Genomic DNA, 27,383 nt, shown 5'->3' with positions numbered 1-27,383 from the left:
CATCATGTGTGATACTGTCTACTGAGCTGTGTATCTAATCCCATCATGTGTGATACTGTCTGCTGAGCTATGTATCTAATCCTATCATGTGTGATACAGTCTGCTGAGCTGTGTATCTAATCCTATCCTGTGTGATACTGTCTGCTGAGCTGTGTATCTAATCCTATCATGTGTGATACTGTCTGCTGAGCTGTGTATCTGATCCCATCATGTGTGATACTGTCTACTGAGCTGTGTATCTAATCCCATCATGTGTGATACTGTCTGCTGAGCTATGTATCTAATCCTATCATGTGTGATACAGTCTGCTGAGCTGTGTATCTAATCCTATCATGTGTGATACTGCCTGCTGAGCTGTGTATCTGATCCCATCATGTGTGATACTGTCTGCTGAGCTGAAAGCAGAGTTTTCGGGAAGACTATACGGATGTGTCCATATGAAGATGCTTAGACAATGACCGCCATCTTGACACACATTGCCCTCTGATTGGTTCAAAAGCTGCAGCACAGCTATGACATCACAACAGGAAGACCCGCCCACTGGAGTGAGAATTTGCATTCACATACAGGGTCCGCTCCAGGTTTTTGGGGGGTCGTTGGTCCCTTGTCTACCATAGATTTAGCCTGACAAGTATAGAAAATGTTTATTCAGTTCATAATTGGCCCAGATTCATTACAAGAGGTATGTTTTTAAAAAATTGACTCCAATTTACCAAAAATGTTCGTACATATTTCAACAAAAAGTCTATCCGACATCAATCAGAGATATTCTACGGGGCTGAACCCCCTACCCTCGCTGTCTTGTCTCCGAGGATGTATAAATACCTCATATGTACAGGAGAAGATCAGAAAATTCCAGATCTTTACCACAGAATGTTCTTTCAGTAATACAGAAAATACAGACACGTTGGCGCTGATGTCCATTTACGTCCCACGTAACTGATGGACATTTCCCTTGTGTGTTGTGTTTTGAGGTTATATGGAGGGTTGCCTCTTGAAGGTTGATGCCAAGTACTACTCCAGTACTTCATGGAGAACGGTGGATGGACCTCTGGGTCAGGAGTATGGCTGACACCAAAAAAATTCAAAAAGTGAGAAGTGATACTGAGTTTACAATGACCGTGAGGGGTGGACAGATCTGGGGGCAGTAGGTAAAGTTCTTCCATTGTTCTTGTAGGTTTTAGTTGACCAACTGGATATTTGTCTGTACATTGTCCCCTGTACTGACAGTACTGCCGGCCGAGGACGCCCTGGTGCATGACGGTCCTGCTGTTTGTCTTCTCATATTAACGGTTCTAGAAGAAGACATCAGCGGGGAAAAACGTATCTGTGATGTTACAGCTGCTGAGGGATGCCTTGTTCCTTATAACCTGCAAATAAATATATCCATTAGTAATGGAAATAAGATAGATGATAAAGATAGATAGATACAGCACTATTGTAAGTGGGCACAAAGGAACCGTTACCTCTGTGGGGGGCACTAAGCGGACTGGGCGGCACTGGGAGTGCATACATAGGTATTGGGCGAAGTTAAAGCCGTGGCTTAGTGTTAAAAAATTTGCCGATCTTCTCCCTCTTTGAGATTTTCAGAAGTTGGGAGATATGCCAAGGATGCAGAGCGAGAAGCAAGACTGAGCATGTGTCAGCACATTTACTGAGGTGGACACAGACGGACTGTTGAACAGAAGCAGCAGGTGGCGCTATAGTATTATTATTCCTGGAATATCTAAGGATCGGAGCGTTTTTCAATGAGTCTGTTTGCGGGCCGCAATATGGGCCATGGCCGGCAACGGCCATGTGCATGAGGCCTAAATGGAATGTTCCTTTAAATCCTGGAGGTCCCCACTGGACCAGTAGTGACAGATACCCATTCTTAGCTGGGACGTCCCATCGATCATGAGAATGGGTGACCTGAGCCCCCATATGAATGGAGTGGCTGTCAAGTATGTCCGCTGCCACTCCATACATCTCTACAGAGGTGCCGGAGGGGACACCCGCTCTTGTCATCTGTGGGCATCCCACGGTAGGACCTCCACCAATCAGATCTCTAACCCCTACCCTGTGGTTTGGTGATAAATTTACAGTTTATCTTGGCACAACCCCTTTTCATTATCAGATCCACCTCTCTGCAAAAAGGGTGACCCCCCCTATAGGGGGCGCTGACCACCTACCTTGTGAGACTATGAAGTAAGGATATCATCATAGAGAAGCATGAAAGAGAGGAGAAAACAGAAGAAATTAGGATGATAATCATTGGAAATCATGCAAGTCCATACTGGACTACAATACCAGTGCCAACTGACCCCGGGGGGCGTCGCGCCAGTAAGATATAGGATATTATTAAGCTACTGCAAACGTCCCAGAAGATTAGGGGGGCCCATGGCCTGCTGCCTAGAAGCCACATCAACCAAGATATTAATTATTTTTACTGCAGTTGACACTAGGAGGAGCTGTAAACAAGCATTAAATGAGAGCTGTATGCATTTGAATGCAGTGAGCTCCCTCTAGTGGTGGCTGCAGGCAGAAATAATTCTACCATTCAATTCTAGGGGATTTGGAGCTGTGTAGAAGGAATTCCTATAGTGCAATAATATAATCACAGTCAAAAATTCTTGATCCAATGAGACAAAAAAAATACTTGCATCGACAAACTGATAAAAATCCCATTCAGCTTTTCTAAAAACTAGGTGACAATCTATATGGCTGCCATCACATCTTTTTCCAATAGGTTGTCACCCACCAGACCCTTAGCTAAGCAGGGAGTCGTACCTCGCTCCTGTATTGGTATGCAATTAGCTATTCTGGGTTCTGGGAAAGCTGGGTGACAGAGCGGTATATAGTGTCTCTCTATTAGCTTCCTGAGTTAAAGCAGAGCCGCGGCGCCTGTGCAGGAATCTACCAGAGATAAAGCGGACGGAGCGCTGTTTGTGGTTTATCTAACAGAGATAATTTCTTGTAATTAGCACCAATCCGGTTATCAGCAGCATTAAGTAAAGTGCTAAAGTGCTGTCACATCACCGCCTGTTAATTGCCTTCTTTCCTTTGTCGGAGCCTCAGATGCATTACTGGAACGTTTTTCCGTTTAGTGCGTTCGTTTACGCCAAGATCCAAGTGCCAATTACGATAATTGTGCCATGTAAATGAGCAAAACGGTCGGCGGCAAATATCTGCATGTCACCAAGTCAGTAGGATACTACACAATAGATATCAGAGACTTCTAGGAGAAGACATACCTAAACTGTAGGGGGCGCTGTGTTAGGGTAGACCTCAGAAAATCTCAGGGATGATGGGAGTTTATGAAATGCGACGATTAGAATTGTTATGGTCTTCACTTTGGTCCCTCTTACTAACATTTTGGGCCCCATAGCAGCTACATAATTGTCTACTCTCCTAGAGAGTGAAGACCTCCTGGACTTCTGCACCCTAGTTCCTGATGTTGGGGCTGATTAGAAGTCCCTCACTTGACACTAGCCTAGGGACATGTGGTGGCACTGGGAGTGAGGAGGAGTGCATGCCAGAGGGAGCAAGGAGCGGTCTGAAAATATGGTCTGAGGTCTGTGCTCTGAGGATGGGTCCGAGAACTGTATTCTGAGATCTGGTACTGTGGTCAGGGGGTCTGTATTCTGAGGATGGGCCTGAGGTTTGAATTCTGAGACCTGGTCCTGAGGTCTTTAGTATGTGGTCTGGTTTGAAATCTGTATGTTGAGGTCTGGGGTCTGGTTTGGGGCTGGTATGCTGAGGTCTGGGGACTGGTCTGGGGTCTGCATGCTAAGGTCTGAGGTCTGTATGCTGAGATCTGGGGTCTGGTTTGGAGCCTGTAGGCTGAGGTCAGGGGATTGATCTGGGGTCTGTATGCTGAGGTCTGGGTTCTGGTCTGGGGTCTGTATGCTGAGGTCTGGGTTCTGGGGTCAGTATGCGGAGGTCTGGGGTCTGGTTTGGGGCCTGTAGGCTGAGGTCAGGGGATTGGTCTGGGGTCTGTATGCTGAGGTCTGGGTTCTGGTCTGGGGTCTGTATGCTGAGGTCTGGGGTCTGGTTTGGCGTCTGTATGCTGAGGTATGGAGTCTGTATGCCGAGGTCTTGTGACTGGTCTGGGGTCTGTATGCTGATATCAGGGGTGTGTTTTACGGTCTGTATGCTGAGGTCTGGGGTCTGTATGCTGAGATCTGGGGTGTGGTTTACGGTCTGTATGCTGAGGTCTGGGGTCTGTATGCTGAGATCTGGGGTGTGGTTTACGGTCTGTATGCTGAGGTCTGGGGTCTGTATGCTGAGATCTGCGGTGTGGTTTACGGTCTGTATGCTGAGGTCTGTATGCTGAGATCTGGGGTGTGGTTTACGGTCTGTATGCTGAGGTCTGGGGTCTGTATGCTGAGATCTGGGGTGTGGTTTACGGTCTGTATGCTGAGGTCTGTATGCTGAGATCTGGGGTGTGGTTTACGGTCTGTATGCTGAGGTCTGGGGTCTGTATGCTGAGATCTGGGGTGTGGTTTACGGTCTGTATGCTGAGGTCTGGGGTCTGTATTCTGAGATCTGCGGTGTGGTTTACGGTCTGTATGCTGAGGTCTGTATGCTGAGATCTGGGGTGTGGTTTACGGTCTGTATGCTGAGGTCTGGGGTCTGTGTGCTGAGGTCTGGGGTCTGGTTTGGGGCCTGTATGCTGAGGTCTGGAGTCTGGTTCGGGTCTGTATGCTGAGGTCTGGGGACTGTTCTGGGCTGGGTCTGTATCCTAAGGTCTGGGGTCTGTATGCTGAGGTATGGAGTCTGGTTTGGGGTCTGTATTCATTTTGGGTACTGAGTCTGTATCGGTTCTGTATTTGCTTTAAAATCTGGGGTCTGTATTTTGGGCTTTGGGGGGTGTATATTTATTCTGGGGTCTGAATTAATTTCTGTGTCTGGTCTGGGGTCTGCTTTCATTTGGGGGCAATTTAATTCTGAGGTTTACTCAATTTGGGGTATGGTCAGAAATCTACTATATCTACACAGGACAGACAGGGAGAAGGAAGAAAGGGCAGTGTATTCCTGTATGTATGCTCTGTGACCGGGTGACCAAAGACAAAAATGGCTACCAGCGGCTGCAACTTCCTATTCCTCATTATAGTAGGAACAGCAGCTCTGGAGCACAAGCTGCTGATGTAAAGGGTGATACACTGTGCAGACTTACAGGAGAATTTAAAGCACGTGGCATCTGATGGAACTACAAGTCCCAGGAATCTCTTCCCGCTGGCTACAAGGCACCCTGGAACTTGTGCTCACACTGCAACCCGTTACCTACCAGCAGACAAGATGCTGTTACGCGTTTTGTAAGAGTTAATCTCCCGCCTTACCTTCTCTTATTGTCATGACAACCAACAAGGATAAAACAGTGTAAAATTAGAACGCTATGTTTGGTGAATCGCGTCCCGCTCTGGCGCTGGGCGGCAACAAATACTTCCCGGCACTAACGTCAGAGACTGGACTCGCAGGAATGAGAAATCTGAAGGAAAAGCTGTAACTGCGCAAATTAAACCGGCCAAAAATTCCAAGATTTACCCCCGAATCAGCAATGTCAATTTTTACTGTCCTTAAAGGGCCAGTCCAGCAGCGTACTCATCCGTGCACTGCGAACCTATCTATTTATCCCAAGATTCCTTATTCATGAATAGAATTACAGATCTACAGTGAAGACTGACACATGGGTATAATATCAATATTTTGTATGTTTTTATTCATTGGGTTCCTTATATGTAAATGTCGGCCATAGTTCCCACATAAGTGCCAGTGTCCATGCACATAACTGCAGACTGTAGCAGCTGGTGTAGGGATCAAAGGTTGAGGGGTGCACAGCTAAAGAGTTAAATTTGCTTTAAAAAGGACTAGAATGAGTTCAAATAAATGCTATACCCTCAATGGTCCCATGCTGCTGCTGTTCTGACGCTGCTCTGGTTCTTGCTGATCTGCACTTCACGGTTCCAACCGAAACTCCTGGCTCAGGTAATCACCAGCTGAGACGGGTCACATCTGTGATTGGCTGATCGGGCATTTCCAGCTATGACCTATGTTTTGCATGGGCAACAGGTACTGAAGATCAGCCATAACCGGAGCTGTGTCGGAACAGCAGCAGCGGGGGAACGGTGAGTAACACTTATTATTTTAATTCTGTAACCCATTCGGAGAAAAATTATTAATGCTTGCAGTCACCACTAGAGGGAGCTCCTTAATACAGTTGTAAACATTTGTATGCAGTGAGCTCCCCCTAGTGGCGACTGCAGGCAATGAGAATTTTACAATGCGTTTCTGCGCTGACACCTGAAGCTCAGAGATGATTGGCTGACTTTTTGAAAACAGGAAAAGTGTTACAGACCAAACGTAATCTACACGAATATTCTGAAGGGTCTGCGAGTGTCAGGCAGTCAGCTTCTGAAATCTAGGGCCGCCGTCCGGCTTCAGTCATGTTCTGACTATGTGTTATAGGAGCTATAAATGGTAGTAGTTGTCTTTCCTTATTAAACAAGTGTCCTGAGCCCCGTCTTATCCCCCTGTGGGGGGGGGGGGGGGGGTAGGGTAAACTGGAAGACGTCTCAGCAAGGGCACACTGGGGGCTAATTAAAGAAAACGCCTCTCTTTAGAAAACTCAGACAGAAGGAAACGAGGCTCCGGGGAGAAAGGTTCCTCCATCTGCCTATGGCCTGCCCGTCTTAAGGGCATCATCTCTCTGCGTCATGGGGAATGTAAAACACCAGAAAGATGGAAAATAGGTCAACTTTATTTCAGGAATGTGAAATGTATTCACGCCGCTGCGGCTCAGCGTGGAAGGGGTGCATGCCAGGCGTGCAGACCCCGGCGATCTTCACAGAGAGCAAATCTGTCACCCACATGTTGACAAATAGCAGCAAACAGATAACAGCATGGAAATTGAGATTTTTTTTTTCTTTTTCCGCAATTTCTCAAAAAAATGAAATAAAAATTAAAGGCTCTGAATGTAGCACAATTCTAGTGCACTCAGTGCCAAATAAAGTGCATTATCTGACATGTGCCACTATCTATCTATCTAATATCTATCTCCTATCTATCTATCTCCTATCTATCTATCTATCTATCTATCTCTATCTATCTATCTATCTACTATCTATCTATCTATCTATCTCTCTCTATCTATCTATCTATCTATCTATCTATTATCTATCTATCTATCTATCTATCTATCTCTATCTATCTATCTATCTATCTATCTATCTATCTATCTATCTCTATATCTATCTATCTATCTATCTATCTATCTCTATCTATCTATCTATCCCTATCTATCTATCTATCTATCTATCTCTATCTATCTATCTATCTATCTATCTATCTATCTCATCTATCTATCCTATCTATCTCTATCTATCTATATCTATCTATCTATCTATCATCATCTCTCTCATATCTATCTATCTATCCTATCTATCTATTCTATCTATCTATCTATCTATCTATCTCATATCTATCTATCTATCTATCTATCCTATCTATCTATCTCATATCTATCTATCTATCTATCTATCTATCTATCTATCTATCTATCTATTATCTATCTATCTATCTATCTATCTCATATCTATCTATCTATCTATCTATCTATCTCTATCTATCTATCTATCTATCTATCATCTATCTTCTATCTATCTATCTCCTATCTATCTCCTATCTATCTTATATCTATCTATCTATCTATCTATCTCCTATCTATCTATCTATCTATCTATCTCATATCTATCCATCTATCTATCTCTTATCTATCTATCTATCTATCTATCTATCTATCTATCTATCTCATATCTATCTATCTCATATCTATCTATCTATCTATCTATCTCATATCTATCTATCTGTCTGTCTATCTATCTAATATCTCCTATCTATCCATCTATCTATCTATCTATCTCATATATATCTATCTATCTATCTATCTCATATCTATCTATCTATCTATATCATATCTATCTATCCATCTATCATCTATCTATCTATCTCATATATATCTATCTATCTATATATATCTATCTATCTATCTATCTCATATCTATCTATCTATCTATCTATCTATCTATCTATCTATCTATCTATCTATCTATCTATCTCATATCTATCTATCTATCCATCTATCTATCTCTTATCTATCTATCTAATATCTATCTCATATCTATCTATCTCTTATCTATCTATCTAATATCTATCTCATATCTATCTCATATCTATCTACCTGATATCTATCTCCAATCTGTCTATTGATCATCTCTTAGGGCTCATGCACACGAATGTATTTTCATTCCGTGTGCGTTTCGATTTTTTTGCGGACCCTATGCGGAACCATTAATTTCAATTGGTGTGCAAAAAATAAAAAATACGGAAGTTACTCCGTGTGCATTCCGTTTCCGTATGTCCGTATTTCCGTTCCGCAAAAAATAGAACATGTCCTATTATTGTCCGCATTACGCTGTTCTGTTATACGGAATCCACACGGACGTCATCCGGATTTTTTGCGGATCGCAAAATACATACAGTTGTGTGCATGAGGCCTTACTCTGAGAACCCAGCACTCATCACACAAAACACCATTTCACATCAATGTACATCATGCAATTCCCCATTTCTCCTCTGGTGGCGCTGCAGGGAAGCAACACTTGCTGCCGTGTTCCCCCACAGATTAAGCTGATCGCTGGAGGTATCTGCAGTGGGATTCCCTGTGATCAGCTGGAGACCCTTTTAAAAACAGGAACTATAAAAAGCGGAGAACCCCTTTAACTAGTCTGGTATACAGTTAGCACATCTTTTCCCTTTTTGCAGACCCCTTCTGGCATCTGGGTTGTGACTCTTTTGTCCAAACATACCTGTGTCATCCTGTCCTTAACATTCCCGGCTGGCAGCACAATATCCCTACATTAGTGAGGACGTTAAATATACAATTCATCGATCCTGCCTTGTGTAAATATACCTGCTTCCAGCAGCTCCTGGATCTGACATGTTTACAGAACGGAGCCCGGGTGATCTAGAACGTTTACAGAAAACCTCCACCAACAATTATCTTGGCCACATTCTTCTAATAGAAGAAATAACTTCCCTGTAGTAGAGAGAGCTCGAAGCCAGATAAGAGGATGGTCTACTTCCATCAATCTTGTCCATATACAGGGTATATGAGTAGAGATGAGCAAATTTTTTAAAAATTTGATTTGGCCGGTACAGCAGAATTTTTTGATAAAAATCGCTTCGATCCAAATTTATTTGCGGCGAATCGCGTTAATAACCGGCTATTTCCGGGCTGCAGAGAGCCTTAATAGTGGTGTAGAACACTGTGCCTTGCAGTAACACGCATAGGGAGTCTGCTGTGGTAGTGAAACAATACTGTGAGTCAGTATAACATGCAGATGACAGGCGTCGCTCTTAGAATCACTGCACACTTCACTTATTTGGGCAGTCACAGGGCCAAAACTGCCCAAATAACTCAAGTATGAACTCAGCCTTACAGGTCGATGTTTGCACCAAGAAGAAGTGCACTCCTTTTACACCATCGGCAGCTGATTCCACATAGATGTCTACAGAACCTGTTCTAATACATTCTTATACAAGTAGAGTTTGTGTTGACGTCACTGATTATTTTGTCCTTCCTCTGATCCGTCAGAACAATAACCCCCAAGAAACGGATCCTGTCTGTTGAGCATCCGCCTTCACTCGGTTAGCATTTGGTCAGTATCCCATCAGTATTGCTAATGGCAAAAGAAAACAGGAGTGGATCCAAAACAGATATGACACGTGAATGGAATATTTGCATGTCATCTGTGTTTTGTACCGACTCCTGCTTTTGGCTACCAAATCACAAGCCAGTTCTAATGGGACCATACAGGCCTTACAGCTGCTACACAGACAGGATCCGTTGTGCGTCTCATTTTTCCTTCCTTATGACAGATCAGAAGAAGGGTCAAATAAATGATGATGTCAGCCAGGCCGATAGGCAAAATAGTGGCCCAGTCATGAAGTGGGGAGGGTGCGAACAGCATGAGAAGTCCACAGAGTGGCCCCATGACTTAGTGGTGAGGTGGAAGCAGCATGAGGAGACCACAGAGTGGCCCGATGACAGAGTCTGGAGATGGCGGCAGCATCAGGCGGAGGCCACAGAGCGGCACAATGACAGAATGTGGAGGTAGTGGCAGCATCAGGAAGCCACAGAGTGGCACAATTACAGAGTGGGGAGGTGGCGGCAGCATCAGGAAGCCACAGAGTGGCACAATGACAGTGTGGAGATGGCAGCAGCAGCATCAGGAGACCACAGAGTGGCAAGGTGACCAAATTTGGAGGTGGCAGCAGCATTAGGAGGCCACAGAGTGGCACAATTACAGAGTGGGGAGGTGGCGGCAGCATCAGGAGGCCACAGAGTGGCACAATCGCAGTGTGGAGGTGGTGGCAGCAGCAGCATCAGGAGGAGGCCACACAGTGGCACAATGACAGTGTGGAGATGGCAGCAGCAGCATCAGGAGACCACAGAGTGGCAAGGTGACAAAATGTGGAGGTGGCAGCAGCATCAGGAGGCCACAGAGTGGCACAATGACAGAGTGTGGAGGTGGCGGCAGCATCAGGAGGCCACAGAGTGGCACAATCGCAGTGTGGAGGTGGTGGCAGCAGCAGCATCAGGAGGAGGCCACACAGTGGCACAGTGACAGTGTGGAGATGGCAGCAGCAGCATCAGCAGACCACAGAGTGGCAAGGTGACAAAATGTGGAGGTGGCAGCAGCATCAGGAGGCCACAGAGTGGCACAATTGCAGTGTGGAGGTGGTGGCAGCAGCAGCATCAGGAGGAGGCCACACAGTGGCACAATGACAGTGTGGAGATGGCAGCAGCAGCATCAGGAGACCACAGAGTGGCAAGGTGACAAAATGTGGAGGTGGCAGCAGCATCAGGAGGCCACAGATTTGGCTACCAAATCACAAGCCAGTTCTAATGGGACCATACAGGCCTTACAGCTGCTACACAGACAGGATCCATTGTGCGTCTCATTTTTACTTCCTTATGACAGATCAGAAGAAGGGTCAAATAAATGATGATGTCAGCCAGGCCGATAGGCAAAATAGTGGCCCAGTCATGAAGTGGGGAGGGTGGGAACAGCATGAGAAGTCCACAGAGTGGCCCCATGACTTAGTGGTGAGGTGGAAGCAGCATGAGGAGACCACAGAGTGGCCCGATGACAGAGTCTGGAGATGGCGGCAGCATCAGGCGGAGGCCACAGAGCGGCACAATGACAGAGTGTGGAGGTAGTGGCAGCATCAGGAAGCCACAGAGTGGCACAATTACAGAGTGGGGAGGTGGCGGCAGCATCAGGAAGCCACAGAGTGGCACAATGACAGTGTGGAGATGGCAGCAGCAGCATCAGGAGACCACAGAGTGGCAAGGTGACAAAATTTGGAGGTGGCAGCAGCATTAGGAGGCCACAGAGTGGCACAATTACAGAGTGGGGAGGTGGCGGCAGCATCAGGAGGCCACAGAGTGGCACAATCGCAGTGTGGAGGTGGTGGCAGCAGTAGCATCAGGAGACCACAGAGTGGCAAGGTGACACAATGTGGAGGTGGCAGCAGCATCAGGAGGCCACAGAGTGGCACAATTACAGAGTGGGGAGGTGGCGGCAGCATCAGGAGGCCACAGAGTGGCACAATCGCAGTGTGGAGGTGGTGGCAGCAGCAGCATCAGGAGGAGGCCACACAGTGGCACAATGACAGTGTGGAGATGGCAGCAGCAGCATCAGGAGACCACAGAGTGGCAAGGTGACAAAATGTGGAGGTGGCAGCAGCATCAGGAGGCCACAGAGTGGCACAATGACAGAGTGTGGAGGTGGCGGCATCAGCAGCATCAGGAGGAGGCCACAGAGTGGCACAATGACAGCGTGGAGGTGGCAGCGGCAGCATCAGGAGACCACAGAGTGGCAAGGTGACATAGTGTGGAGGTGGCAGCAGCATCAGGAGACCACAGAGTGGCAAGGTGACATAGTGTGGAGGTGACAGCAGAATCAGGAGACCACAGAGTGGCAAGGTAACATAGTGTGGAGGAGGCAGCAGCATCAGGAGACCACAGAGTGGCAAGGTGACATAGTGTGGAGGAGGCAGCAGCATCAGGAGACCACAGAGTGGCAAGGTGACATAGTGTGGAGGTGACAGCAGAATCAGGAGACCACAGAGTGGCAAGGTGACATAGTGTGGAGGTGACAGCAGCATCAGTAGACCACAGAGTGACCCGGTGACAGAGTGGGGAGGTAGCAGTCACATCAGGACAGGAGACCACAAAGTGGAAAGGTGACATAGTGAGGAGGTGGCAGCAGCATCAGGAGACCACAGAGTGACCCGGTGACAGAGTGGGGAGGTGGGTGGCAATACGAGTACCAGCTGAAGATGGTGTGTAAAAAAAGGAGCACTTGGCATCAGGTGTGTGACATCAGGCAGGTGGCAGCATCAGAATAGTAACTGAGGCAGGTAGCCAGAAGAAACCGGTCTCTTTTGTCAAAGTGTTGGTGTGGCACCATGGTTGATCTAGTCCAGTGGTCAGCAAACTGCGGCTCTAGAGCCACATGCGGCTCTTTAGCCCCATGATATTGGCTCTTCCAGTTGCGGGCTCACATGTACAGTGCAATAGCATTTTCGTTGCCCGTAGCAAAAATAGGAAGGAGGGTGAAGACCAGGAAGAGGTGAAGGCTCTGTTTTCACCGCTTTCTGGTCCTCGGTTATAGGCTGTGCAGGGCTGCGCACAGTGTGAGGTGCTCTGTGGCGTCACGCTGTGCATGCCAGTTCGCAGCACAGCCGACAGCAGGAGGAACACAGAGCGCGGGTGATGAGGAGCAGCGGCATCCAGGAGCCGGAGAGGTAAGTGCTTTTTTATTTTATGAAACTTGGGGCTGATCTGAGGCAATGGGGTGATGAGAATCATAATGGGAGATATGAGAGGCTTAACGGATGATGAGAGGCATCATGGATGATAATCGGGATGATGAGAGGCATCATGGATGATAATGGGGATGATGAGAGGCATGGGGCTCTTATCTGAGGTCTGATTGAGGGGGTCATTTACTTTGGGGTCTGAGCTGACGTCTGATCTCAGGGAGGTCTTATTAACATTGGGGTTCTGATTAGTGGTCTGACCTGAGGTGTAATGAAAAATATTTTTTTCCATATTGTCCTCCTCTGAAACCTACGTGCGTCTTATAGGGTGAAACGTTGTGGAGTAAAAGAAGATGAAGTGTCGAGGATTGAGAAAGGTATGTTCAGATGGTTAGGAATACCCTTATGAAGTAAATAACAATGTACCTTCCTATATACTTGAAGTTTGAAAAATTTGGCTCTCAAAAAAAATAAAATCGCTGTTTTGTCGATATTTGGCTCATTTTACTAATAAGTTTGCCCACCACTGATCTAGTCTGATGAATCAGGCATTGGTGGGTGGAAATCCGGGCTTATCCAAGCCTGATTCATCTTGACAAATGTCAGTCTCTCCACATTAAGGGTGGATAGGCGAGTTCTCCTTGGGGTAGCGAGGGTCCAACAAGGTGGAGAGCCAGAAGTCATCCCTCTGCCAAATGGTGACAATTCAGCTGTCACTATGCAAGCAAGTGAGCATGCATTGGTCCATTTGTGCAAGTGACTCAGAGGGACTCCCTGCCTCCATCTCCACTACATACTGCCATGGTGTGTCTGGGTCCTCTGTCTTGTCTTCCTCATTGCCCTGTAGCTTCTCTGGCTGCTCCTGCTCCTCCTCTCCTGTCACCTGTGTGTAAAAAACACCCATTTCACTACACATTGCTTGTGCTCCAATGTCCTCCTCCTCCAGTTCAGCCCCCACAGATCTCATGTGGCCGTGAGATCTAGGCACCATGTCTCCAGTCCCCAGACCAGCAAGATTTACCATCATCTGTTCCAGGACATGAAGCAGTGGAATGACGTTGTTCATCCCGTAGTCCTGGTGACTGACAAATAACGTGGCCACCTCAAAGGGCTTGAGCCAACGGAGGCGAAAGCGGCGTCACCTGGCCAAGTTGCTGGTGTGGCTGTGCAGGACCCACATTCACTCAGTGGGCCGTAAAGGACATGTCCCTGACCGTAGTTACAGCTCCACACGTCGGCACTGCTGTGCACTTTGGCAGACACCGACAGGCTCAAGGACTGGCCCACCTTCTGTTCTACATGTGTGTGCAGGGCTGGTACTGCCTTTTTGGCAAAGAAATGACGGCTTGGGACTTTCCACCTCGGCTCGACACAAGCCATCAGTTCTCTGAAAGGTGCAGAGTCCACCACTTGGAAAGGGACGGACTGCAGCAACAGCAACTTGGCCAGGAGCATGTTCAGCTTTTACGCCGTTGGATGCGTGTACGCATACTGCTGTCTCTTGGCAATCGCTTTGCTGATCGATTGCTGATGGAATGACTGACGAGGAATAGGAGGAGGAGTAGCAGCATCAGTACCAGCAGATGATGGGAAGGACAGACAGCTCCCTTCGGCTGAGGTGGTGGAGCCTTGACTGTCTGAAACCGGGTGCGTGCCACTGGGTGATGCAGCGGTTGCTGCGGCAGGCTGGACCACCATATCGAAGCCACGGTTCTCCCAGGACACTTTATGGTGACGCTGCATATGTTGACGCAGGGCCGTGGTGCCCACAGGTTCTACATATGGCCATGTTGACCTGCTCCGGCGGCTCAACAAAAAACTGCCAAACCACTGAGTAGGTGATTTTACCCCCAACACTATGCACTGACTGACTGCTACCGCCGCTGCTTCCGTGAACCCGTGCACCACTACTTTCCGGGCAGGTAGGCTCCTGCGAAGCGGGTGGTCTACCCCTGGCACATTTCGTTACCGACCTCCCACTGCTGCCACCCTGCTGACTCCCGGCCACACTAGCAACTTGCTGGCTCCGCCGCTGAATCACACGGGCAAGCTGCCACCCTCTTCTCCCGATGATGATGAAGCCCCTAATTCACCTGGCTCCCAAATGCAATCAGCTACATCATCATCATCGAGTACTGTCTGCACGTCACTGATGTCCTCCTCAACGGTCTCTGAGTCAGGAGCCTCACCGCTCGCAACACCAGCTCCCACACCACTCTCCTTATCACTACTTTCCTGCCTCACGGCAGAAGCGGCGGATGTCTCCTCCACATCTTGGCTGGCCAGTAACTGCTGACTGTCCTCTAGTAGCTCGTCCTCGCTGTATAGTGGGGCTGAGCCCACAGCATATAATACTTCTCTAGCTGAGGGAACAGAAAAGGCCAGAGGCAGGTTGAGGACGGGCCATGCCAACTAAGGGTTGTGTCTGACGAACCCACTGACTCTTGGCTGGGGGTGTCTGATGTCACTTGGGATAAAGTGGATGACCGAGTCAACCATTCAAGAACCGCTGGGTTGCTGGTCAAGACACGACCGCTAGATGACACTGGGAGCTCACGCCTCTCGCTGCGACTCCTGCTGCCACGCCTCCTTACTTACTCTGCTGCAACCTGTGCCTGCGCCAGAAACATTTAGGCCTCTGCCACTCCCCTGTGCAGGGCCTGTCACTTCTCTGTCTGACATACTGTTAGATCTAATAAATAAATAGGAAATTAAAACACCCCAAAAACGTCTGTAATTTTCTCACTTCACCACACAACGGCTAATACTTTTTTGTGTGCCACTAATACACGCAAAAAAGGGCTTTAGAACATATAATTGCACCGCTGAACGGCAAATTTATTTATCTTTTTTCTACTTATACACTCCACAAAAGGCTTTGGAACATATAACTGTGCCGCTGAACGACAAATATATTTATCTTTTTTCCACTTACGTATACACTCCACAAAAGGGCTTTAGAACATATAACTGCACCGCTAAATGGCAAATAGGCCCATATTTTTTTCCACTTATACATAACACAAAAGGCTTTAGGACATATAACTGCACCGCTGAACGGCAAATATATTTTTCTTTTGCCACTAATACACAAAAAAATGGGCTTTAGAATATATAACTGCACCACTGAACGGCAACTAAAAAATTTTTGGTGTGCCACTAATACACGCCAAGAAGGGCTGTAATATTCGCACTTCACCACACAACGGCTAATAGGCCCTTTTTTGTCTAACTAATACAAGTCAAAAAATGCTTTATAACATATAACTGCACCGCACAAGGGCAAATAAGACGTAGAAATATTTCCTTGTAATAAACCCTGTGAATGTCTGTATCAAACAGCACTTGCGCCCCAATAACAAGAACTGTTTGCTGGAATTACAGAGCTGTATAATAGCAATTTGTATCCGCAGTCAGTGCAGCAAGGTTTAATAGGAATGTTCCTATCACCCAGGCTGTAACCTCCCCTACTGAACCCTGTTCTACATAAATGATGTGGAATGATTCCTCCCTATCCTTTTCCTACACCTTGAATATTCTTTCCCTGAACTTGTAAATCGTTTTTTAAGACAATGAAGTCTTTCCTAGCACTGTCCCTAGCGCCTACTGACGTCTCTCCCTGCACTAAGTACACTGGAAAATGGCAGAATCCAAGATGACTGAGGCTATTTATAGGGCTGTGACATCACAGGGCTGGCTGCTAATTGGCTGCATGCATGCATTATGGGTGATCCCGCGTTCCCAGAGTTCCTTGCTCCATGTCCTCACACGTGCAGCAACCATTTTAGGAAAAAATGCGATTCGTTAGCACAAAGCGAGAGGAAATTCGGATTTGGGGAAAATCGAATTTTTCCTGAAATTCAGATCGAATTCCTCTTCGTCAACTTTGATTCGCTCATCTCTATATATGAGGCTCAAAATCATAAAAGTGCACCTCCAGTGTCTTCTGGACTACTACACTTTGTAGGACAGGAAGCCAGACATATTTGCTTTTATGAGCTGTTTTTTCTGTCATCCAGTCCAAATGTATGAGATGTATGAAGCAGACTAGAGCCTTCACTTCATGTCTGGTCTCAATTTAAGTTTTTTGATGTTGGAAAACTTTTCCTCCAAGCTAACAACTCGTCCTAACCAACTTCTCCTGCTAGCTAACTTCTCCTCCTAACCAATTTCTCCTCCTAGCTAACTTCTACTCTAGCTCACTTCTTCTCCTAGCTAACTTGTACTCCTAGTTAACTTCTCCTCCTAGCTAAAGTCTACTCCTAGATAACTTCTCCTCCTAGCTAAAGTCTACTCCTAGATAACTTCTCCTCCTAGCTAACCTCTACTCCTAGCTAACTTCTCCTTCTAGCTAATGTCTACTCCTAACTTCTTTTACTAGCTAACTTCTCCTCCTAGCTAATTTCTTCTCCTAGCTAACTTCTCCTCCCAGCTATCTACATCTCCCAACTGACTTCTCCTCCCAGCTAACGTCTCTAGCTAACTTTTTCTCCTACCTAACTTCTACTTCTAGCTAACTACTCAATGATTCCACTTGGCCTAGACATCCTTAGCTTAGAGCAATGCAAACCTAGTTGCTTTTCATTGTCTGTGAAAAGCTAAGGCAGTGTCATGGCTTTTATGACTCAAAGCTATTAGCGATTTTTCTTGCAACTGTGAACCCAAAGAGCTTGGAGAAGTGGCACTTACTTGCCAGAATGACCATATCCATACCCCAGAATATACTCATGATCCATCCGACCATGACGATCGCTGTAAGGATTTGGATGAGGGCAGCAGCTATGTTCAACCAGAAAACGCAGCATATGTGGCGGTTGGGGAGGTCGGTTTTAGCTCCACACAGCACGGTGAACGCTGACACAAATGTCCCTAAAAGAGACAAGAGAGAGGATAACATCACATACAGTGCCTAGGGGGAAAAGTAGACACTGACTCTCACTTACCATTTTATATTGTTTTTCTTGTAATTTCGGCCTACTTAATACTACCATAAAGTGCTCAAATTTTCAGCATCCAAATAGTACTATAGTTCCTACATAATACTGCCTTATAGGTTCCACATAATACTACCGTATTGTTCCCACATATTACTGCTGTACAGTTTCTACATAATATTGCTGTATAGTCGCCCCATAATACTGTAATTGATAAGTGTAAACTATATGTCAAATAGTCCCCACATAACACTGCTATATAGTTCCCACATTATACTGCCATATATTTCCCACATAATAATGCTTTATCGTTCCCACAAAATGCTGCTATATAATTTTTACATAACACTGCTATATAGTGCCCACATAATACTACCATATAGTTCCCACATAATAGTTATATAGTTCCCACATAACACTGCTATATATTCCCCGTAATACTATAATTGATAAGCATAAACCATATGTCATATAGTCCCCACATAACACTGCAATATGGTTCTTACATTATACTGTTATACAGTCCCCACATATTTCTGCTATATAGTCCCTTCATAATACTGTCATATATTTCCTACATAATAGTTCTAAAGTTCCCACATAATACTACCATATAATTCCCACATAATACTACCATATAATTCCCACATAATAGTTATATATTTCGCACATAATACTGCTGTATAGTCCCCACATAATACTGCTATATAGTTCTTACATGACACTGCTATACAGTTGAAACCAGAAGTTTACACACACTATATAAAAAGACACATCTGCATGTTTTTCTCAATATCGGACATGAAATCAGAATAAACCTTTCCTGTTTTTGGTCAATTAGGATTACCGTAATTATTATTATTTGCCAAATGCCAGAATAATGAGAGCGAAAGAGAATGTTTTAAGGCATTTTTATTACTTTGTGCAAAGTCAAAAGTTTACATACATTTCATTAATATTTGGTACCATTGCCCTTTTTTTTCCCCGTTTTGCGGGCCGTTTTTTGCTTTCCGTATACAGTCCGTATACGGAACCATTCATTTCAATGGGTCCGCAAAAAAAACGGAATGTACTCCGTATGCATTCTGTTTCCATGTTTCCGTATCTCCGTTTTGTGCAAAGATAGAACATGTCCTATATTTGGCCGCAAATTGCGGATCCGCAAAACACACATTAGAATAGGACACGTTCTATCTTTTGCGGAGCTGCGGACCCGAAGAACACTGTGTGTTGTCCGCATCCATTCCGTCCCCATAGAGAATGAATGGGTCCGGAACGGATGCGGACCCATTTGTGGACGTGTCAATGGACCCTTAAACTGTATGACTTAGGTCAAACCTTTTGGATATCCTTCCACAAGCTTCTCACAATAGTTGGTCAGAATTTGGGCCCATTCCTCCTGACAAAACTGGTGTAACTGAGCCATGTTTGTTGGTCTCCTTGCTCGCACCTGCCTTTTAAGCTTTGCCCATAAATTTCCAATAGGATAGAGATCAGGCCTTTGTGATGGCCGCTCCAAGACATTGACTTTGTTATCCTTAAGCCATTTGGAAGACCCATTTCTGCCCAAGCTTTAACTTCCTGGCTGATGTCTTGAGATGTTGCTTCAGTATTTCCACATAATCTTCTTTCCTCATGATGCCATCTATTCTGTGAAGTGCACCAGTCCCTCCTGCAGCAGAACCACCCCAGAACATGACGCTGCCGCCCCCATGTTTCACAGTTGGGATGGTGTTCTTAGTAGTGTTGGACGAGCACTCGAGCACAATGGAAGAACCCCCTGCTCTGAGAAGGGGAGGGTGGTGGTACTCTAGTTCGGCTTAGGAGTCCCAGCTCTGACTCCATATCTAGATATATCCATATATGGAGTCAGTGCTTGGGGACACCCAGTGTACTTAAATCTAATTTCTGAAAAGTTTCTACCAGGTTTTGAACTCCCAACATTGTACATTAGAGGCAAAGCCCCTATCCACTCAGCTATAAAGCTGAACGCTAAACTGTGAGTATTCCTATTCAGCAGAAGACTTATTTTATATTTCTGTGGGGGTTAGCATGTAGCTCTATAGTGAAGTGGTTAACATCCTTGGCTCTAATGTACAAAGTTGTGGGTTCAAATCCCTTCAGAAATAGAGATTTAATTAATATATTTTATATATTTTTCAGTAATTGTAAAACATGTATGGCACAAAATAAATGTAATTTCAATATTTTTTTTTTATAAATATATATATATATATATATATATATATATATATAGAGAGAGAGAGAGATAAAATTATACTTCTGATATATATGAATGCATATGTGGGAAACTACTACTGATGTTTTTAGCCATAATATATTTACATATATTATAATATATTATATATTCTAAATATATAATAATATATGTAAAAATACTATGGCTAAAAACTTAAATATATATCTTTCTGACGGGATTTGAACTCCCAACATTGCACATTAGAGTCAATGACGTTAACTACTACACTATAGAGCAACGCGTTAACCTGTATAGAAATATAAAATAAGTCTTCTGCTGAATAGGAATACTCACTACATCAGAAACTACTATAAGGTTTTTCTAACACAGTTTAGCTTTCAGCTTTATAGCTGAGTGGATAAGGTCCTTGTCTCTAATGTACAAAGAGTTAGGAGGTCAAATCCCAGCAGAAATTTTTTCAAAAATAGGTGCTAAATTAAATTTAAATACACTGACTCGAGCACATGCGGTTTTCGGGCCGAACTCCGCGATGTGCCGAGCACGCTCCTTCCTGAGCGGTATGATGGCCGGACATTCCCATCTTGTTTGTACAGATGAACGAGGCGCCTTCAGGTATCTTTAAATTGTAAATTAAGTTTGAGCCAGACTTGTGCAAGTCCACAATTCTCTTCCTGATATCTTGGCTGATTTCTTTAGACTTTCCCATGATTCTCCACAAAGAAGCCGTGTGTGTCAGGTCTGCATTTAAATACATCCACAGGTGTGTCTCTAGTTAACTCAGATGTCGCCAACAAACCTAACAGAAGCTTCCAACGCATGACATCATCATATGGGCAGTCCAGAATTGTTTAAGGCATAGTAATCTTAGTGTATGGAAACTTTTTGAAAGTAATAAAAATGCCTTAAAACATTCTCTCTCTCTCTCATTATTCTGGCATTTGGCAAATAATAATAATTATGATAATCCTAATTGACCAAAAACAGGAAAAGTTTATTCTGATTTAATGTCAGATATTGAGAAAAACATGCAGATGTGTCTTTTTATATAGTGTATGTAAACTTCTGGTTTCAACTGTACATCCCTACATAATACTGGTGTATAGTTCTCACATAACACTGCTATATAGTGCCCACATAATACTGCTAAATAGTTCCCATATAATGCTACCATACCCAGATAAACTAACATATAGTTTCCACATAATACTGCTATATAGTCCCCACATAATACTGCTATATAGTCCCCACATAATACTGCTATTTAGTCCCCACATTGTGGCGAAACCAACCTCGCCACTGGGTGCTGGAGAAGCCTGGTTGCCAGCCTCTTGCCCCAGGATTATGGGCCCTCTCATCAGCCCATGCTAAACGTAAACCCCATGGCGATTTGACTGTGTTTGTGGCATCTGAGCGCTGTTCGGATATATTGAGCGCTCAGATCCAAGCCATCTGGGGATAAGTTGAATGGGGGGGTTCTGTTCAGTTTGATAGGAGTTATGTATTTTTGTGTAGTTTTGCTGTTGTACCTAGTTGGCTTACCACACCCAGTTAAGCCAATTATCTCACACAGCCTAAGGCCTCATACACATGACTGTATTTTGTTTCCGTGTCCGCTCCGTTTTTTTTGCGGATAGGAAGCGGACCCATTCATTTCAATGGGTCCGCAAAAAACGCGGACAGCTCACTGTGTGCTGTCCGCATCAGTATGTCTGTTCCGTTGCTCAACCAAAAAAATAGTGCATGTCCTATTTTTTTCTAGTTTGCAGACAGGGATAGGCATTATTACAATGGATCCGCAAAAAAAACGCATCGGCAAAAAAAAAAAAACTGATTCTATACGGAACGTCATCCGTCTTTTTTGCGGATACGCAATTTGCGGACCGCAAAACACATACGGTCGTGTGCATGTAGCCTAAGGCCTCATGCACACGACAGTATTTTTTTTGCGGTCCGCAAAAAGGGGGTTCCGTTGTTTCGTGATCCGTGTCCGTTTTTGTTTCCGTGTGTCTTCCTTTATTTTTGGAGGATCTCTAAACATGAAGGAAAAAAAAAAAAAATCTAAGTTAAGTTTGCCATGCAAATGATAGGAAAAAAGCGGACGCGCGGACGCGGATGACAATCTTGTGTGCATCCGTGTTTTTTCACGGACCAATTGACTTGAATGGGTCCGCGAACCGTTGAAAAAAATAGGACAGGTCATATTTATTTCACGGACTGGAAACACGGATCACGGACGCGGATGACAAACGGTGCATTAGCCGAGTTTTCCACGGACCCATTGAAAGTCAATGGGTCCGCAGAAAATCACGGAAAACGGAACAACGGACACGGGACACAACAACGGTCATGTGCATGTAGCCAGGCTTCCTTTGTTCACAAAGGACTTTTACTAACTTTTGAACCCCTGGTCTAATTCGTGCCATTTTTGGATATGTTAAATGTCTGTGTTTACTGTAATGTTGTGACATTGTATATTTGAATAGTGATTTCTGTCCACTGCTTCACCCTCAACACGGAGCTTGGTCTCGTTCTTGGGGGGAGTCACTGTATGCTGGTAGAGACTGATTGCCAGGAGTGTAAGCCGCTTGGGTGCGTTTCCTGCTCGTCTGCTAGCAGCTATTGGTGAGGTGCCGTTCGGAGTTTGGAGCATTCCCTTGTATGCCGTGTTCTGTAAGTAGCTGTGCCTGTAGCTCTGGAAGGAGAAGATCGCCTAAACGGTTTTCACCCCTTTTATGCCCGGGGTGACGTAACACACATAATACTGCGAAATAACCCCACATAATGCTGCTATATATTCCCCACATAATACTGCTACAGTATATAGTCCCCACATAATGCTGCTATATAGTCCCTACATAATACTGCTATATAGTCCCCACATAATACTGCTATATAGTCCCCACATAATACTGCTATATAGTCCCCACATAATACTGTTATATAGTCCCCACATAATACTGCTATATAGTCCCCACATAATACTGCGAAATAATCCCCACATAATACTGCGAAATAGTCCCCACATAATACTGTTATATAGTCCCCACATAATACTGCAAAATAGTCCCCACATAATACTGCTATATAGTCCCCACATAATACTGCTATATAGTCCCCACATAATACTGTTATATAGTCCCCACATAATACTGCAAAATAGTCCCCACATAATACTGTTATATAGTCCCCACATAATACTGCGAAATAGTCCCCACATAATACTGTTATATAGTCCCCACATAATACTGCGAAATAACCCCACATAATGCTGCTATATATTCCCCACATAATACTGCTACAGTATATAGTCCCCACATAATGCTGCTATATAGTCCCTACATAATTCTGCTATATAGTCCCCACATAATACTGCTATATAGTCCCCACATAATACTGCTATATAGTCCCCACATAATACTGTTATATAGTCCCCACATAATACTGCTATATAGTCCCCACATAATACTGCGAAATAATCCCCACATAATACTGCGAAATAGTCCCCACATAATACTGTTATATAGTCCCCACATAATACTGCAAAATAGTCCCCACATAATACTGCTATATAGTCCCCACATAATACTGCTATATAGTCCCCACATAATACTGTTATATAGTCCCCACATAATACTGCAAAATAGTCCCCACATAATACTGCTATATAGTCCCCACATAATACTGCTATATAGTCCCCACATAATACTGCTATATAGTCCCCACATAATACTGCAAAATAGTCCCCACATAATACTGCTATATAGTCCCCACATAATACTGTTATATAGTCCCCACATAATACTGCGAAATAGTCCCCACATAATACTGCTATATAGTCCCCACATAATACTGTTATATAGTCCCCACATAATACTGTTATATAGTCCCCACATAATACTGCTATATAGTCCCCACATAATACTGCTATATAGTCCCCACATAATACTGCTATATAGTCCCCACATAATACTGTTATATAGTCCCCACATAATACTGCAAAATAGTCCCCACATAATACTGCTATATAGTCCCCACATAATACTGCTATATAGTCCCCACATAATACTGTTATATAGTCCCCACATAATACTGCAAAATAGTCCCCACATAATACTGCTATATAGTCCCTACATAATACTGTTATATAGTCCCCACATAATACTGCTATATAGTCCCCACATAATACTGCAAAATAGTCCCCACATAATACTGCTATATAGTCCCCACATAATACTGTTATATAGTCCCCACATAATACTGCGAAATAGTCCCCACATAATACTGCTATATAGTCCCCACATAATACTGTTATATAGTCCCCCACATAATACTGTTATATAGTCCCCACATAATACTGCTATATAGTCCCCACATAATACTGCTATATAGTCCCCACATAATACTGCTATATAGTCCCCACATAATACTGTTATATAGTCCCCACATAATACTGCGAAATAGTCCCCACATAATACTGCGAAATAGTCCCCACATAATACTGCGAAATAGTCCCCACATAATACTGTTATATAGTCCCCACATAATACTGTTATATAGTCCCCACATAATACTGCTATATAGTCCCCACATAATACTGCTATATAGTCCCCACATAATACTGTTATATAGTCCCCACATAATACTGCAAAATAGTCCCCACATAATACTGCTATATAGTCCCCACATAATACTGTTATATAGTCCCCACATAATACTGCTATATAGTCCCCACATAATACTGCAAAATAGTCCCCACATAATACTGCTATATAGTCCCCACATAATACTGTTATATAGTCCCCACATAATACTGCGAAATAGTCCCCACATAATACTGCTATATAGTCCCCACATAATACTGTTATATAGTCCCCACATAATACTGTTATATAGTCCCCACATAATACTGCTATATAGTCCCCACATAATACTGCTATATAGTCCCCACATAATACTGCTATATAGTCCCCACATAATACTGTTATATAGTCCCCACATAATACTGCGAAATAGTCCCCACATAATACTGCTAAATAGTCCCCACATAATACTGCGAAATAGTCCCCACATAATACTGTTATATAGTCCCCACATAATACTGTTATATAGTCCCCACATAATACTGCTATATAGTCCCCACATAATACTGCTATATAGTCCCCACATAATACTGTTATATAGTCCCCACATAATACTGCAAAATAGTCCCCACATAATACTGCTATATAGTCCCCACATAATACTGTTATATAGTCCCCACATAATACTGCTATATAGTCCCCACATAATACTGCAAAATAGTCCCCACATAATACTGCTATATAGTCCCCACATAATACTGCTATATAGTCCCCACATAATACTGTTATATAGTCCCCACATAATACTGTTATATAGTCCCCACATAATACTGTTATATAGTCCCCACATAATACTGCTATATAGTCCCCACATAATACTGCTATATAGTCCCCACATAATACTGCTATATAGTCCCCACATAATACTGCGAAATAGTCCCCACATAATACTGCGAAATAGTCCCCACATAATACTGTTATATAGTCCCCACATAATACTGCAAAATAGTCCCCACATAATACTGCTATATAGTCCCCACATAATACTGCTATATAGTCCCCACATAATACTGTTATATAGTCCCCACATAATACTGTTATATAGTCCCCACATAATACTGTTATATAGTCCCCACATAATACTGTTATATAGTCCCCACATAATACTGCTATATAGTCCCCACATAATACTGTGAAATAGTCCCCACATAATACTGCTATATAGTCCCCACATAATACTGTTATATAGTCCCACATAATACTGTTATATAGTCCCCACATAATACTGTTATATAGTCCCCACATAATACTGCTATATAGTCCCCACATAATACTGCTATATAGTCCCCACATAATACTGCTATATAGTCCCCACATAATACTGTGAAATACTGTAGTTCCCATATAATATCACCATACCCAGCTAAAAAATATTGCATCCGGAATCTAGGAAATCGGGGACAGAATCCCTGTGTAACGGCAGCCATATTGGTTGTCGCCCAACCATTGTAAAAACAGCTGAAGAGCAGAAGAAGACAACAGTGGAAACTTCTGTGTACTGACTAAAGGGTGTATAAAGCATGGTGGATGACGACACTCACCCCTGGATTATATGATAAGCATCACATTTAAACATACTCCTGCCATACTCACAGGGGTGAAGAAGCTGAGATATGAGGAGCTGTTTGATGGCACTGCAGGGTCAAAAAGTCAATAATGGATCGTTATTTAGCCTACAGCCACAAAGTGCAGAAACATACCCCTGGCACCCCACAAACAGCTCCCCATACCTTAGCTTCCAGGAGACTGATATTGAAGAGGGGCTCATTGAGATGAGCTGAAGAAGCCCCTGAGTTTCCAGAATCAGAAGGAAGGGGCTGCCCCGATGTCCTTCCAAAACCCGATTATTTCAGGCTTCACCTAAGATGGGACTTGAGGTTCCTGGGCCCCACCTGCCATGTGCCATTGATAATACTTCTTCTTATGTGGCTTTTGGACCCCCTCAGGAACCAGGGCCCAGGTGTGCCCACCCAGGAGCAATGCCCTGCCCTGTACCTTACTGTCAATGCAGAATATCAGCAATGTCTGATACATCCCAGAGGCTACTGGACATTATTGGATGCCACAGCCCATACTTCCAAGCTGATTTTGGGGTCCCAGCTCATGAGCCCCCAACTAGCAATATTTCCGATGTAACATGGAATACCCCTTTAAGACTTAAAGGGGCTCATCTGTTAAAATGTGTCCAATGGCCAAAATGGGACACAATAACGTTACATTGTACGTTTTCGCCATAACTGTGCCTCAGCTTCCAGCCCGATCAGTATGTAAGATAGATCCGCAGAGGATCTGAGCAGATTTGTCTTTCGTTTTGCATAAAGAAATCACAAACTTTCCATCCTCTGGACCCACTGGATAGACCTATCAGTACCACTGATTGAATTGGTTCATGAATAGAATGACAGAAGTGCAGTTAAGACTGACACAGAACACTGAGGTTCTCACTGCAGCACCCATCCACATTCAGCCACCATCTGACTGATCTTCTAATCAAATAGTCTGTGCCCTGCTGCTTCCATGGACGGAGGCATCTGTGGCTGGCATTCTAGAGGGCATTTGGGGTCAGCAGTACAAGGAACACAGGTGGCATCTGTGTCTGGCAGTATTAGAGTGTTGGAGGGACCTGTAGCACTATAGGACCATGTGTGCCTGGAACTATAAGGGCATGTATAGCAGGAATGGAGACCCCTGTGCCTAGAACTATAGGGGGCATCTGTG

General features: G+C 44.3%; 1 protein-coding gene across 2 annotated transcripts in view; it reads right to left on the bottom strand.

Moving 5' to 3' along the window:
- Window positions 1-629: 629 nt before the first annotated feature.
- STUM (stum, mechanosensory transduction mediator homolog) overlaps window positions 630-27,383 on the bottom strand; it is a 58,618-nt gene continuing 31,864 nt past the window's right edge. Inside the window, exons 2-4 of one of the 2 annotated variants that reach the window (XM_044292451.1) lie at window positions 17,560-17,739; window positions 2,172-2,180; window positions 630-1,370 (exon numbers count right to left, since the gene is read on the bottom strand). In XM_044292451.1, coding sequence (XP_044148386.1) covers window positions 1,336-1,370; window positions 2,172-2,180; window positions 17,560-17,739 — 224 coding nt within the window. In that variant the 3' untranslated portion in view covers window positions 630-1,335. The remainder of the gene's footprint in view (window positions 1,371-2,171; window positions 2,181-17,559; window positions 17,740-27,383) is intronic. The other variant, XM_044292452.1, reaches the window with a different exon arrangement.

The sequence above is a fragment of the Bufo gargarizans genome, chromosome 4 (genome assembly GCF_014858855.1).
Source record: "Bufo gargarizans isolate SCDJY-AF-19 chromosome 4, ASM1485885v1, whole genome shotgun sequence".
Lineage (NCBI taxonomy): Eukaryota > Metazoa > Chordata > Amphibia > Anura > Bufonidae > Bufo > Bufo gargarizans.
This window is presented reverse-complemented; position numbering and strand designations above follow the sequence as displayed.